We start from the raw sequence: 14,602 nt of genomic DNA, 5'->3' as shown, positions 1-14,602 counted from the left end.
GAAATTGAGATTCCCAGGTTTCAGGTGGGAAACACTCAGACAATTAACATCCACTTTAATGAAAAGAGAGGAGAAGCTTTTTTCAATGGGGGAAAAAAAATCATTTTTCAGAATTTTGGAGTGTGTCAACAGGTGAAAATGAGGCATTAGTAGCAGATTAGAATCTGGCAGTGATAACTCAGAGAATGTGACCAAACAGCCATGTAAAATAAAACTTTTACTCAGCAATTGCTTTCTCTTATTTTTTCCTAAAAAGCATGAATAGGTGTGCAAATCTTCTTTTCAGATTTACATTTTGCCACCTTGTTCAGTTGGCAAAATTAAAAAAAAATCCTAGTTTCTTAATAGTGCCACAATTATTCTTCTATTTAAAATACGTTTAATTAGAATGAATTAGTATAATTACCCTATTGTATGTATTAGAACTATTCGTTTAATATGGATGAGTAAAGCAAAGTACACCAGATAAAGTTTATGTTATTAAAAAAGCAAAATAAACTTAGGTCAGTAAAGTATCAAAATTAATATTGCATAAATGTAAGTTTTCTCCAACGTTTGCTTTTTCTGAAAAACGATGAAAAAATATCTCCCCCCCCTCCCCAGTCTCATGATGTCAATATTTCTAGAACATTTGCACCTCTAGAAGGATTCACCTTTTATTCTCTGGAATTTATCCAAAATTGATTTTTTTGTCCTTGAATGTATGCTATGAGTTGCAGACAATTTTGGAATAGATCCAGATGTGCAGGCGATAGCGGGAGAAAAACCTCAGGATCTTGCAGAAAATAAAAATGTGCTTAGGATAGAGGGAGGCTGTTTGCTGCAACTCTGTCTTGCAAAGAAAATTTGGTGCTCTTCTAATAGAGCCATTTTTAAAAACTTCCCAGGGAACCCAGCTTTATTAAGGCATGACTGAAAATGTAGGGGATTCCCTTCCTCTCTCAGTATCTGAGTAGAAAACTGAATACTTTACATCCACGGTAGTGAAATGGAATCTACTGCAACAAAATTAATTGAAACCCTCATTAAATACATGTTTAGTTTTGTGGACTGAATGGAGCAGTGGCTGTTAGATTCTTTTGCAGGAGGCACAATTGACCAGTTGCAGCTTGCTGTCTCCAAGAGGGCTGCTCGTCTTCCTGTTTTGCAGACAGGTGTGGATTTCCTTTTATCTCTTAAGTTCAAGTCTAGTTTCCAGGAATTTAAAGCAGCTTCAGAGAAACTATTGAAGCTACTATATCCAGCAGTTGCCTGAATGCTAGAAAACTGACAGCTCAGCAATGAAACACTAAATAGATCAAGAAGAATGGTGATGTTCAGACAGAAATTGACTGATTAATGCAGAACCAAATAATAAAAACTCAGAATGTTTATTTTTAAATCTTAGCCAGCCAGCCTGCCTGCCTTCCTTCCTTCTATAAATATTTCAGTTTCTCCCATGTATAGGTTGTATTGATTTGCACTGTTAACATCAAATCTTACCTAGTTGTCTAGACTAGTTAAGAGTAGATTGCTCCTTCAATTCAATTGCAGTTCTTAGTTTTAATATACCAGAAAATATCTTTTGGTCCAAGATGCAAAGTTGATCATGGATTGTGTTTGTCTGTCTTCCTCTTTTAACGGATGTGTTCTCTCACTGGCTTCTAAGAAATCTTGTTATCAATGAACAGAATTTGAAAGCTACAGATCATTGAATTAGATTCATGCCATTACATGCTAGATAAGTGGGCTTTAGAAAATAATAGATTTATTTTACAATTAAAATAAATACTATCTTTTTCAATGTAATGTTTACAGCAGATATGGTGTATTTAGCAGGCCATTTGAGATAGAACAGATCAGCCGACTGCACAAGAAAATTAGAATTAGGCTTTATTGAGCAGGACTAGGACAACCAAACCTTTCAAGTCTGCTTGTATTTTCTCCCCCCCCCCCCGCTGCCTCCCCCCTCCCCCGCTGCCTCCCCCCCCCCAATCAGGGGAAAGCCAGCTTGAGCCTCTTCCTAATTCTGCCTCCTTTCCAGGGGCTTCTGCCGTTCTGGTTGCTGTAAAGGCTTCTGAATACTCCCTTCAAGGTCTTCTCTCTGACTTTCTTTAGTACTTCAGAGAAAAATGTTCAATGTCTGTTTTCCCCAAAAGATTGGAATTTGATCATCCGACTGGTGATTTTACTAATCTAATCTAACCTAATGCTATACAGTATTCATTTTTCCTTTTCCTTTTAGGAAGGTCCTGTTTATCCTCGCCAGTGGAGAGGAGGGTCGGCTGACGTAAGCTCATTAGAGGTTTGAAGCCATGGCCAATCCTGCTGGAGAAGAACCTGCCTCCAAATCTGGAGAACTTTGCCACGAATGTGGACAAATTCACTTGTTGCCCGACAACCATCTTTATAACTTTCAAGACGACGTAGATGATGACTTGACTTGTCACATTTGCCTCCAGCCTTTGCTGCAGCCCATGGACACCCCTTGTGGACACACGTACTGTTTCAGATGCCTTGAGAACTTCATGCAGGAGTACAGCTTCTGCCCCATGGATCGGAAGAAGCTCTCCTTCCAGAACTGCCGGAAGTCCAGCTTGTTGGTACGGAATCTGCTGGATAAGCTCCTTGTCCTTTGTCCCTTCCAAGAAGACTGTGCACTGACGATGCAGCGATGTGAACTCGAAGCTCACTTGCAGAACAGGTGTGACTAATTTTCCCTTGTAGTCTCAGCGATGCTCGCATGGTATTCTTTATTCTTTATTCGGTTAATAACTTGCAATTTTATGTCAGCCTTGTGCTGAATATTGCACATAATAATGACAATTCAGGGAGGAATGTCCTTCAGTGACTCATCTTCTGTCCACCTTTCTCAAGTAAAAGCCGTAAGTGTCTGAATGACGCTAGGGATGACATTCTGCTTAGTTACCTAGGAAGAAACTGAAACTAATTAAGGAAGGCTGGGTGGGTGGAGAAATTTAGGTAGGGAGTTACTAAAAAAAGGATGTTTTTGAAAACAGAATAACAAGAGTTGGAAGGGTAATTCTAGGGCAAGCAGGAGCTCTATGCCATTTCAGATAATCCAGCCAGTCTCTTCTTTAAAATCTCCAGTGATGGGCACTCCTGGTGTTTCTGGAAATATCAATCTGCACTTTTTCGGTTCTTGAAAGTTTTAGAAGGAATGTGATAGTTTGAAAAACATATTTAACTATTTTTCCTTCCCTTGAGGAAATTGTGCAAATAAGAAGCATTTTTTTAAAAAAAATTATAAACTGCCAATGTGCCTGCTTCTTCTCAGGCTCACCTGTTTACTTATATCTCAAAAATTGTATACTGTCATATCTTAGTACTTGACTGCTTTGAAACTCATCGAATGTCATACTTTTGATGTGAAAATGTTGTCTCTGATTTATGACAACAAATGAGCCAAATAATTCCTTTGTTAAGCGAGACAGCAGTGAATTTTGGCCCATTGTGCAGCCTTTCTTGTTAAGTGACTCACTGCAGAAGATCACAAAAGCTAATCAGATGGGTCCTGAGACACAGCATTCGTCATAGATATGAATCAGTTGCAAGGGTTTGAATTTTTATCATGTGACCATGGGGATGCTGCAATGGTCATGTGACAAGTGGCCGTGTCACTTTTTCAGTGTCCTTGTAACTTTGAACAGTCACTAAATGAACTGTTGTAAGTCTAACTACCTGCAGTCATTGTTTGTTTGGTATTCGATGCGTGAGCTGGAACTTGCCTTGTGACTTGCTGTCTTTTCCAGCCAAAACAAAATGTCCCGGGTTTCACACGCTTATGACGTGAAAAGGCCTCATAGTAGCTCTGGCCCTGGGCACTTCCCCATGCAGCCTCATCTGTGGCCTTCTGTGGTCATTTGGAGTCTGCTTGGGCTTTCCCCCCCATCAGTACCAGTAAAGTGACATTTTTATTTAATCTAAGTTTTTATTAATTTTTAGGTTTATTTCCCATGCAAATAATGATGTACAATCCCATTTTTTTATTTACATTGCCTTAAAATGTGTATCCTCTTTGGTTTGGGAATGCATGACTTTTATTTACATTATTCCTTATAGAAAAAATTGGTACTCTTCATTTTGGGTACTCGCTGTGCCTCCTGGAGCCAATTAATGAGCACCAAGGTATCACTGTCTATTTGAAAGGCCAGGGTTTCATTAGCCACTGTTTTAATTCCTTTCCCTCTAGAGCACCTGTGTCCAACCTTGACAACTTTAATTGGACTTAAAGTTGACTTCATTAAATGGACTTCAGCTCCCAGAATTCCCTAGCCGCCCATGCAGCCTTGGGAATTCTGGGAGTTTAAGTGCAGGATTCTTAAAGTTGCCAAGGTTGCCCCCTCGTGCTCTAGGCTTTCTGCTGCACTTATTCATCTTTTGCTTTTTTAAAAAGGCATCCCTGTCCACCCAAACTCAGACCCAGGTTGGAGACATATTTCAGGTGGCTAATTTAGGGTGTGAGAGGACAGACATGGGACTCTCTTGGGAACTGGTGTTTGCTGTCTAATGCAGGTGTCCTGGCTTCAAGAAGTACACGGAGCGCCTGGAAAGGAAGAGGAATCCCCGGTCCAGGATGAAGGGAGATTATCTTTCCAGGCTGGAAGCAAAGGCTGTAAAAGACCCCGCAGTATCAAACGGAGGGTCCTCTTCAGTGACTGGAGGCTCAGGAGCTGCCCTTGTGTCGCCAGAGGTCCCAGATCCTGGGCTGGTTAACCCAGCCTTTGATGGGAGTGAAGAAGGTAGGCATCTCTTAAACGGCTAGAGAAATGAAGGCTGATGTGGGAGCAGATGGAAGCAAGTTCCCAGAATAACAGAACCGAAAAACAGGGTGGGAAGGGACCTTGGGGGTCTTGTAGTCCACCTCCCTGCACAAGCAGGAGGCCCTTTACCATTCCAGACAAATGTTTGTCCAGTCTCTTCTCAAAAGCCTCCAGCGATGGAGCACCACAACTTCTGGAGGAAGCGGTTCTCACTGTCAGGAGATTTCTTCTTAGTTCTGGGTTACAATCAAGTGCTTAGTTCCCTCCTGGATTAGTTTCCACCCGTTGCTTCTTGTCCTGCCCTCAGGCGCTTTGGAGAATAGGTTGAGCCCCTCTGCTTTGGGGCAGCCCCTGAGATACTGGATCACTGCTGTCACGTCACCCCTAGTCCTCCTTTTCACTAGATTAGACGTCCCCAATTCTTGCAGAGAAATTATGTTGAGGTCCCCTGTCTTGTCTTCTGTGTACAGATAGTCCTCAACATACGATCACAACTGAACCCCAAATTTCCATTCCTAAGCAAGAGTAGTTAAGTGAATCTTGCCCCATTTTACAACCTTTCCTCCCACTGTCGTTAAGTGAATCACCGCAGTTGTTAAGTTAGCAATATGGTTGTTAAGCGAATCTGGCTTCCCCATTGACTTTGTTTGTCAGAAGGTCACAAAAAGGGATCACGTGACCCTGGGACACTGCGACCGTCGTAAGTATGAACCAGTTGCCAAGTGTCCGGATTCTGATCATGTGATCAAGGGGATGCTGTAACAATGTGAAAAATGGTCATAAGTCACTTTTTTCAGTGCTGCTGTAACTTCAAATGGTCACTAAACAAGTGGTAGTAAGTTGAGGACCACTTGTATAGAAAGTCCACCAGTCACTTAACAACTGTATGAAGTCACAACAGATGCTGAAAACCCAGATGCTGATCCACCTCCTGGGTGCCTGGAACCGTCCCTCATGGGTGGCCACTTGCAGCAGCCCCCAGTCAGGAATCAGGATTTGGGAAGTTTCTGCCAGAAACCAGTCTTTATTTCTGGTTTCTGGGGGGGAAATGGCTCTTTTAGTGAATAATGTCCTTGTTTAACAACCACCACGTTAAAGATCATAAAATCAGATGTAGCCACATAGTCACCTGCTTTATGTCCATCATGACTTATGGCTGAAATTTCAGGTACAATTTGGTTGTAAATTGAGGACTACCTTAATCCCTGATCACTAAACTAAAGTTGCTAAGTTTGGAGATGCCTGCTGTAGGGGATGAAATAGTGAGATTCAAATGTTCACATTCTCCTCTTGGGTGGTTCGTGAAGTGTGTGACTAGTGTGGCTTTGCTGCAGCTCAATTTCCTTCTTCTGATTCTGAACTTCATTGTTGTTTCAAAATGTCAACTGTTGTGGCAGACTGCTCTGAGGTGACAGGGGCTCCAAATTCAAGGAAATCCTTGTGAATAATCTGCATCCAAGAAAATTGTCACCATGAATTTTCCTCACAAAGCCTAGCTTATTTCCCCCCCCCCGCCCCCCCTGGAAACTTCGTAATTATATTCTGTGAACTGATATTCATTTCCCAGGTTGCTCCAGTGGTTAAGGCCCTAGACTAGAAACTGGGAGACCGTGAATTCTAGTCCTATCTTAGGCATGAAAGCTGATTGGGTGACCGAGGGCCAATCAGTATCTCTCAGACTAACTCACCTCACAGGGTTGTTGTTGTGAGGAGCAATAGCAGGAGGAAGGAGCATAATAATAATAAATTAATAATAATAAATTTGGATTTATTAGCCGCTCCCTTTCCAAGTAGGACTCGGGGCGGCGTACAATGGAGCATAAAACATAAAAAATATATAACAACACCAAACGTACATACATACACAACATACCTACATACATACACGGAGGAGGAAACAAATTACATCAATAGACAGTTAAAAATCAACTTTAAAATACCCCAATTGTAAAAACCCAATAAAAATTAATATTTAAGGACAATTTAAAAACAGTTTGGAGGAATGGGAAAATTACGATTGCGATTGAGCCAGGCCGGATAATTGAAAGAGGTGGGTCTTCAGCTGTACACGGAAGGAGCGGAGATCGGAAGTAATCCTGATGTCACGGGGGAGGTCATTCCACAGGGCTGGGCCCATCACAGAGAAGGCTCTGCTCCTGGGTGTCGCCCCCCGACACTGTTTGGTGGACGGCACCCGGAGAAGTCCCTCTCTGTGTGCGCGAATTGGTCGTAGGGATGTGTGGGGCAGGATGCGATCCTGCATATAACTAGGCCCTGTGCCATGGAGCGCTTTAAAGATCATAATCAAAACCTTGAAACGCACTCGGTAGACCACAGGCAGCCAGTGCAGCTCGCGCAGGAGAGGTGTTACAGGGGAGTATCTAGTCCTCCCCATAATCACCCGCGCGGCCGCGTTCTGGACCAACTGTAGTCTCCGAGTGCATCTCAAGGGAAGCCCCATGTAGAGAGCATTGCAGTAATCCAGGCGAGACGTCACTAGCGCATGGGTGACTGTGCGTAGGGCATCCCGGTCCAATAAGGGGCGCAATTGGCGCATCAGGCGAACCTGATGGAACGCCCCCCTTGCCACGGCTGTTACATGGTTATCCATGGACAGCCGGGCATCCAGGAGGACGCCCAAATTGCGCACCTGTTCCATGGGGGCTAGTTGGACGCCCCCGATGGCCAGAGATGGAAGCACCTGGTTGAACCGGGAGGCCGGAAGCCACAGCCACTCCGTCTTGGAAGGGTTGAGTTTTAGTCGGTTGCCATCCATCCAGACCCGTACGGCCTCCAGACACCGGGACATCATTTCGACGGCCTCATTGGGGTGGTTCGGAGTGGAAATGTATAGCTGAGTATCATCAGCATACAGATGATATCCCACTCCAAAACCACGGATGATCTCGCCCAGCGGTTTCATATATGTGTTGAACAGGAGAGGCGAGAGCACCGATCCCTGTGGCACTCCACATGTGAGTGGCCTCCGGGTCGAACTCTGCTCCCCTGTCAACACACGTTGCGTCCGACCAGAGAGGTAGGAGCCAAACCACCGTAAGACGGTGCCCCTGACTCCCAGCCCCTCTAGCCGGTGCAACAGGATACCATGGTCGATGGTATCGAACGCCGCCGAGAGATCTAATAGGACCAGGATAGAGGAACAACCCCTATCTCTGGCCCTCCAGAGATCATCAACCAATGCGACCAAGGCCGTCTCCGTGCTGTGCCCGGGTCGGAAGCCGGACTGGCGCGGGTCTAGATAATCATTTTCCTCCAGGTGACGTGGGAACTGCTGTGCTACCACACTCTCTACAACCTTCGCTAAAAAAGGAAGGTTGGAGACTGGACGATAATTGACTAGGTCCGTTGGGTCCAGGGAAGGCTTCTTGAGCAGGGGCCTCACCACCGCCTCTTTCAAGGCGGCCGGTAGAGACCCCTCACCCAACGAGGCGTTCACCAGGCCCAGGAGCCAGTCGCGCGTAACCTCCCAGGATGCCAGTACAAGCCAGGAGGGACACGGGTCCAATAAACATGTGGTGGGTCGCAGACGTCCACGCAACCTGTCCAAATCCTCGATGGCAACCGAGTCAAACTCCTCCCAAAGCGGTCCCTCAAGACTCGCAACGGGCGTCTCTACTGAACCACTGAAAGGGGTCCATCCCATCCGGATTTGAGCGACTTTGTCCTGTAGATAATTCCCAAACTCCTCTGCTCTGCCCTGTAGTGGGGCTTCCCGTGGTCTCTCAAACAAGAGGGAACGGGTCACCCGAAACAGGGCGGCAGGGCGGTTATCTGCAGACGCAATAAGAGCGGCGCAATGTTGACGTTTGGCCGCTCTTAATGCCACAAGGTACGTCTTCAAATAGGCTCGTGCCTGTGCTCGGTCAAATTCGGAGCGGGAGGATCTCCAACGACTCTCTAGGCGTCTCTTGTGGCGTTTCATCACCCTTAGCTCCTCGGTAAACCAAGGTGCCAGGGTGGTTCGTCGCCGCAGGAGAGGCCGCAAAGGCGCCACCCGGTCTAGGGCCCCGGCAGTCGCACTATTCCATGCGACTACCAGGTCCTCCACTCGGGGGCGGGTCAGGTCCACAGGAGGTGGCCCAAGTTCCGTCTGGAACCTATCCGGTTCCATCAGGCGCTTGGGGCGGAACCATCTAATACCTTCCAGTTCCGCCTCCTCGCGGCGGGGGGTAGCACCAGGGAAGTCCAGCCGGAGAAGTGAGTGATCCGACCATGACAGGGGAATAGTGTCTAGATCCCCTATTCCCAGATCACTCGTCCACTGGCCAGAGACAAAAACAAGGTCCAGGGTGTGGCCTCCCTTGTGAGTAGGGCCCTGAATTAACTGGGTCAGGTCCATGGCTGTCATGGAAGCCATGAACTCCCGAACCCCCTCAGACGCTTCTCCCATCGACGGCAGATTAAAATCCCCCATCACTAAAAGTTTGGGGGTCTCAACCGCCACCGATGAGATCAGCTCAAGGAGTTCGGGCAGGGCCGCTGAAGTATAGCGAGGAGCCAGGTATACTATCAGCAGGCCCAACTGCCTCCCTGGGCCCCATCTCACGACGAGGGACTCACACCCGGATGTCTGCGGCACGGTGAACTCTCTCGGCTCTAAGTCTTCCCGGATAATCACTGCTACCCCACCGCCCCTTCCCTGGGCCCGAGGCTGGTGAAATGCTCGATAACCTGGCGGGCACATTTCCACAAGGGGTAGACCTCCCTCGTGGCCCAACCAGGTCTCGGTTATTCCGGCGAGGTCCGGGTCCCCCTCCAAAATTAGATCGTGGATGAGGGGGGCCTTATTGACAACGGACCTCGCGTTGCATAACAGCAGTCTCAGGCCTTGCGTCTGTAGATCCTGACCACCTAGTATGCAGGGGTTGGTGCAGACGTGTTTGTTGTCTTGAGTCATTTATAAAAAATAAAGGCGGGATAGAAATAAAAATAAATAAATAAATGAGGAATCCCATGTTTTGTCAGCTGTCACAATGCTGTGAAGGAATTCCTTCTCTTCATTCCCACGGGGAGCGGGGGGGGGGGGGGGAAGTGCAGGTAGTTCAGGGTAGAAAACTCTGGAGTTCAACCACTAAGGTGAATGATGATAATGAGAATTTGTAAGAAATCAGCGACAGGGAGCACCAGGGACCCCGCAGTTCTTTCCGTCTCGTGACACGAACATCGGTGCAGGAATCAGGTATGACTAGTCCAACAAAGAGAAGGATTGGGAGGGACATAATAGCAGTCTTCCACTATTTGAGGGGCTGCCACAATCTATTCTCCAAAGCACCCGAGGGCAGGACAAGAAGTATTGGGTGGAAACTTATCAAGGAGAGATCCAACCTAGAATTAAGGAGACATTTCCTGACAGCGAGAACAATTAATCAGTGGAGCGTCTTGTCTCCAGAAATTGTGAGTGCTCCATTGTTAGAGGTCTTCAAGAAGAGACTGGACAGCCCCTTGTCTGAAATGATCTAGGCTTGGACTAGAAGACCCCAAAGGTTCCTTCCAACTGTTACTCTGCTACCTGCTGGGCAAGTTTCAACTGTGAAGCTTTCATCTCACCCACCTGCATTTCATCTTTGCACAAGCCTTCCAATATTGAAGACCATTGGTGATAAAACCCACACATTCTGTGAAATGCCAAGCTTGACACAGTGTCCCTTTGAGTGATATGTTGATTGTCTTTCACCAGTTTATCAGCCTTTCTCATGTGCAAAAATCTATCTTTGCATTTCTTTTGGCCAAATGATGCACAATACTCATGTCAATAAAATTGCCGCAAACTGCCTGCACAGGGCAGTGAATTTCAGTTGGAGGGACCCCTTTGGCAGTTAAAAATCCAGTCACAGCCCTTTGAGGAGTGTTCACTGCAGGCTTCCATTTCATGAAGAAGAGCAACACAACCTTTTCACACAGCAAGTTCCCCCTAAGTGAAGTGAAAGAGTAACAGAATCACTGAGTTGGAAAGGATCTTGGAGGTCTTCTGAAGCAGGAGACCCTATAGCAAATGTTGAAGAACATGCCAGAGCTTATAGGTGCTACCTATTGGCAACTTATACATTGGAGGCATTACTTGTCATTTGATCCCTGTAACTTCTATCCATGGGCCATTGTCGTGAATGGACTATATTTGTACAATTAACTGCCCCAACTGGGTCTTCTAAGTAAAAGCAACCCTACACTCCATTTGTTGAGAAAGGCATATTTTCCTCGGAGCCATTGCAGGAATTGCAGGAGAGCAGTCAGAACTAAGGGTTTGCATGCCAAACTTTCCTCAGTTCACAGTTTCCTCCTTCCCTTCCTTCCCATTGCTTGTCTCTCAATGTCCAGTCGGTTCTAACAGAGATGTTTTGGGAAGAGCCACTTGGCATTCTTCTCCCAGGGAAACGGCCTTGATGACTTCTGGGTTCTCACACTTCAGTCCCACTTTCCTGCAAGCCCTTGCCCTCTTCTCCCGGTCATGGCAGACTGGCAGCGGAGTGGCCCTTCCGACATTGATACTTATTGATGACACAAGGAGGCAACACGCCCTCAACAACTAAAATATATATTTGCCTTGCTTTTCCATTTCATGTTTCTTTTAAGGATTTTAAGGTAGCCAGGAAAAAATTCATATTAGTCAAACATCGTAATTTGAGTATAACTGGCCAGAAGGCAGGTTGGGATTTATGGTAGATCTCTGTATGGATTACAAAAATCTTTAATTAAATTTTGTAAATATTGCATAAATAAATGTGTTCTGTTATGGTTATACTTGTGTTGATGGAATAGCACTATGCAATTGTGTTGTTCAGTTTGAAAATTGTGCCGTGTAATTTTCATCCATAATAACAAAAGGGTTATTTGACTTTGACTTCCACATCTTGGCTCAGAAAGTTTTTCCAACGTTTTCTACTTTGGAAAAGTTTTCCATCACCTTTAGGCTCCTAAAATGTACTTTGGAAAAGCATTTCCAAAGTACATTTTAGAAGCCTGGAGTCAAGTTATTCCAGGGTTAGCTTCTAGAAAGAAGGAAGTACAAGTTCTAGATGCAAAATTTAGTGTTTATTTAATTATTATGAAATTTATTTGATGTCTATCTTATATCAAATAACTCCTGGCGGCTTACAGGATAAGAACATTAACAAACATGAAAATCTTCGTATATGAAATGGCAAAACGGCTGAAATAAAATAATTAACACAGGAGAGCTGGATCCATGGGGGTGGGGTGGGAAGTGGGATTAGCTTTTCATGAGTCAGCCACCTCTAGTGTGAAGCTCCCCCCATGGGGTCTCCAAATCATCAGGCAGGGCCAGAGCTTCAGGCTCTTCTGGGAGGCTGAGAGAGCACGTCACCTCAGGGGTTAAGAGGTGCCAAAGGGCAGGAGCCAGGGCAGAGGAGGCCCTTCTCCTGGACCCCACCAACTGGCCTTCCTTGACTGATGGGATCGGCATACGTCTCCTCTCCCGCGAGGGTGGGTCAGGGTGGGTCAATCCTATCACTGTGAGCCGGTTCCTCAAGTAGCCAAAATCCCATCTTCAACAAAGCTGGGGATTGCAGGACCAAAGAAAGGATGGGACGGATGCAGGTTGCTCCCATTTGCTGTACATTGTTAGAAATCCAGGACTTCCTCTTCCCTCATGCACTTCCTGGCCTCTCTGTCAGATTTCCCTCAGAGAGCGAGTCTTCTGGCAGAGACAAACACCATCGAGATCCACCGAGAGGACCCCGAGGAAGAGCTTGGCATGCGCATAGTTGGGGGCAAAGACACTCCTCTCGGGAACATCGTGGTGCAGGAGATATTTCAGGATTCCCTGGTGGCTGCCGATGGAAAACTCGCACCTGGAGACCACATCCTAGAGGTGGGTTCGCTATTGTTAAAGCCTCCTATGGCAAAATGACCAGTTGGTAATCGGCTGGAGCAGATTTTACTCAGAGTTAAAAACTAGTGAGATCACCAGATTTGGATTCTTGAAGGTTGTGCAAGTAGCCCTTGACTCACAACCCCAATTGAGCCCAACATTTCTAAGCAAGGCTGTTGTTAAGGGATTTGTCTCATTTTACAGCTTTTCTTGCCACAGTTGTTAAGTGAATCACTGCAGTTGTTAAATGAGTAACCCGGTTGTTAAATGAAACTGGCTTCCCCATTGACTTGGCTTGCCAGAGGGTCACAAAAGGGGATCACATGACCTCAGGACACGGAAACCCGTCATAAATAGGAACCAGTCGCCAAGCGTCTGAATTTGGATCATGGGGGTGGGGTGGGGGGGAGGCTGCAACAGTTGTGTGAGAAATTATGATGTTACTTTTTTCAGTGCCATTGTAACTTTGAACTGTCATTAAATGAATGGTTGTAATCTGAGGACTACCTGTGAAGCGTGGAAGAGAGAGAGGAGTGGAAGCCATAAAATCGGCCTGGTGTCAGGATGTGTGGAAGCTGCGCAGGGCTTTTGAATGAACGTATTAAAAACCTTTGCAACTTTCTGGTTTCCTTTTTTTATTTTTATGGGAGAAAGGAAATGTTCCATTTTCTTCTTTATTTTCATCATAGATTTTCGTCACCTTCCATGCTGATGATATGTGCTGCTCTCCATAAATCACCTCTGGTACAACCAGTGTATTTAATATTTCAGAATAATCCTAGTTTATTTGCCCTTATTTAAGCAAATTGGCAAATTTCTGGAGGAATCAAATGTTTCTGTCAGCTGTCCCAACTTTTTCAGTTAGAAAAGAAAGACCTTCGAGGCCCGGGCTTGCCAAAACTACACTCTACTTACACTCTACTAAAGCCAAGTGGTTACAGAAGAAGCACAGCTGGATCTGAGGCTTTTGCAGCCAAAGCATATGGTTAACTTTTCCCTTGCTTTCCCCTGGGTATCATTGAGTGTCCAATCAGGTGCCAACGAGGGTCCCTGTTCTTCGCGGGGTGATTGATTCTGCAGTTCCTCTCCTGCTAAGCCCTCCTTTATCCTTCCCCACGGCTCTCCCCCTCCCCTCCAAGCATGGCAGGCTGCCAGCAAGCAAAGCAAAGGGTAGTTGGATGGCTGTCCTGCCCGTTTCTTTGTAGGATTCCTCCAGTGCTTCCCTCCTTCCGTTTTCTTTTGGCCTAGAGCAGAGAGGCGGGAAGGACCGTCTTCTGACCAGCCCTTGTTTCTGTCCTCCTCCCAGGTGAACGGTGCGAATGTCAGCAGCGTGACCCACTGCCAAGCCATCTCGCTCTTGCGCCAACCCTGTGACCAGCTCCATTTCCTCGTGCTCCAAGAAAAGGGCTTCAGCAACCGGACGGCTCCCCCGGTCGTGAACCAGGAAGTGGTCCATGTTATCCTGGTCAAAAGGGACCAATGCGAACCCCTCGGCATTAAACTGATCAGGAAAACAGACGAGCCCGGGATCTTCATTCTGGACCTGTTAGATGGAGGGCTGGCAGCCAAGAATGGGAAGCTGCGCCAGGACGATAAAGTCCTTTCCATAAACGGCCAGGATCTGCGCCAAGGGACGCCTGAAGCGGCTGCACAGATAATCCAGGTAAGTTTGAAAGACAGTCCAGGTAGTCCTCATCTTATAACAGCTCATTCGGTGACCGTCCGAAGCTACAACGGTACAGAAAAAAGTGACTTGTGATAATTTTTCACCCTTCACCACCACTGCAGCATCCTCATAAACGTGGGATCAAAATTTGGACGCTTGGTGACGGACTCAGGTTTATGATGATTGCAGCATCCTGGGATCGTGTGATCCTCTTTTGCGACCTTCCAACAAACAGAGTGCCTGGAGAAGGCAGATACATCTAACAACGGCATTGCCAACTTAACAAATGCAGTGATTCACTTAATAACTGTAGCAGGAAAAGTT

General features: G+C 46.1%; 1 protein-coding gene and 1 long non-coding RNA gene across 5 annotated transcripts in view; both read left to right on the top strand.

The window, feature by feature from the left end:
* LOC309397826 overlaps positions 1-14,602 on the top strand; it is a 270,063-nt gene that overhangs the window by 240,194 nt on the left and 15,267 nt on the right. The window lies entirely within an intron of this gene.
* Positions 1-14,602, top strand: part of LOC309397823 (ligand of Numb protein X 2-like) — an 83,857-nt gene that overhangs the window by 53,988 nt on the left and 15,267 nt on the right. For all 4 annotated transcript variants that reach the window (XM_081964187.1, XM_081964185.1, XM_081964186.1 and 1 more), the window contains exons 2-5: positions 2,225-2,683; positions 4,516-4,742; positions 12,416-12,612; positions 13,919-14,275. In XM_081964187.1, the coding sequence (XP_081820313.1) occupies positions 2,295-2,683; positions 4,516-4,742; positions 12,416-12,612; positions 13,919-14,275 (1,170 nt within the window). In that variant the 5' untranslated portion in view covers positions 2,225-2,294. The remainder of the gene's footprint in view (positions 1-2,224; positions 2,684-4,515; positions 4,743-12,415; positions 12,613-13,918; positions 14,276-14,602) is intronic.

The sequence above is a fragment of the Natrix helvetica genome (assembly GCF_964273705.1).
Source record: "Natrix helvetica genome assembly, chromosome: 11".
Classification (NCBI taxonomy): domain Eukaryota; kingdom Metazoa; phylum Chordata; class Lepidosauria; order Squamata; family Natricidae; genus Natrix; species Natrix helvetica.
The sequence above is the reverse complement of the archived record's forward strand: the minus strand, read 5'-3'. Positions and strand labels throughout refer to the sequence as shown.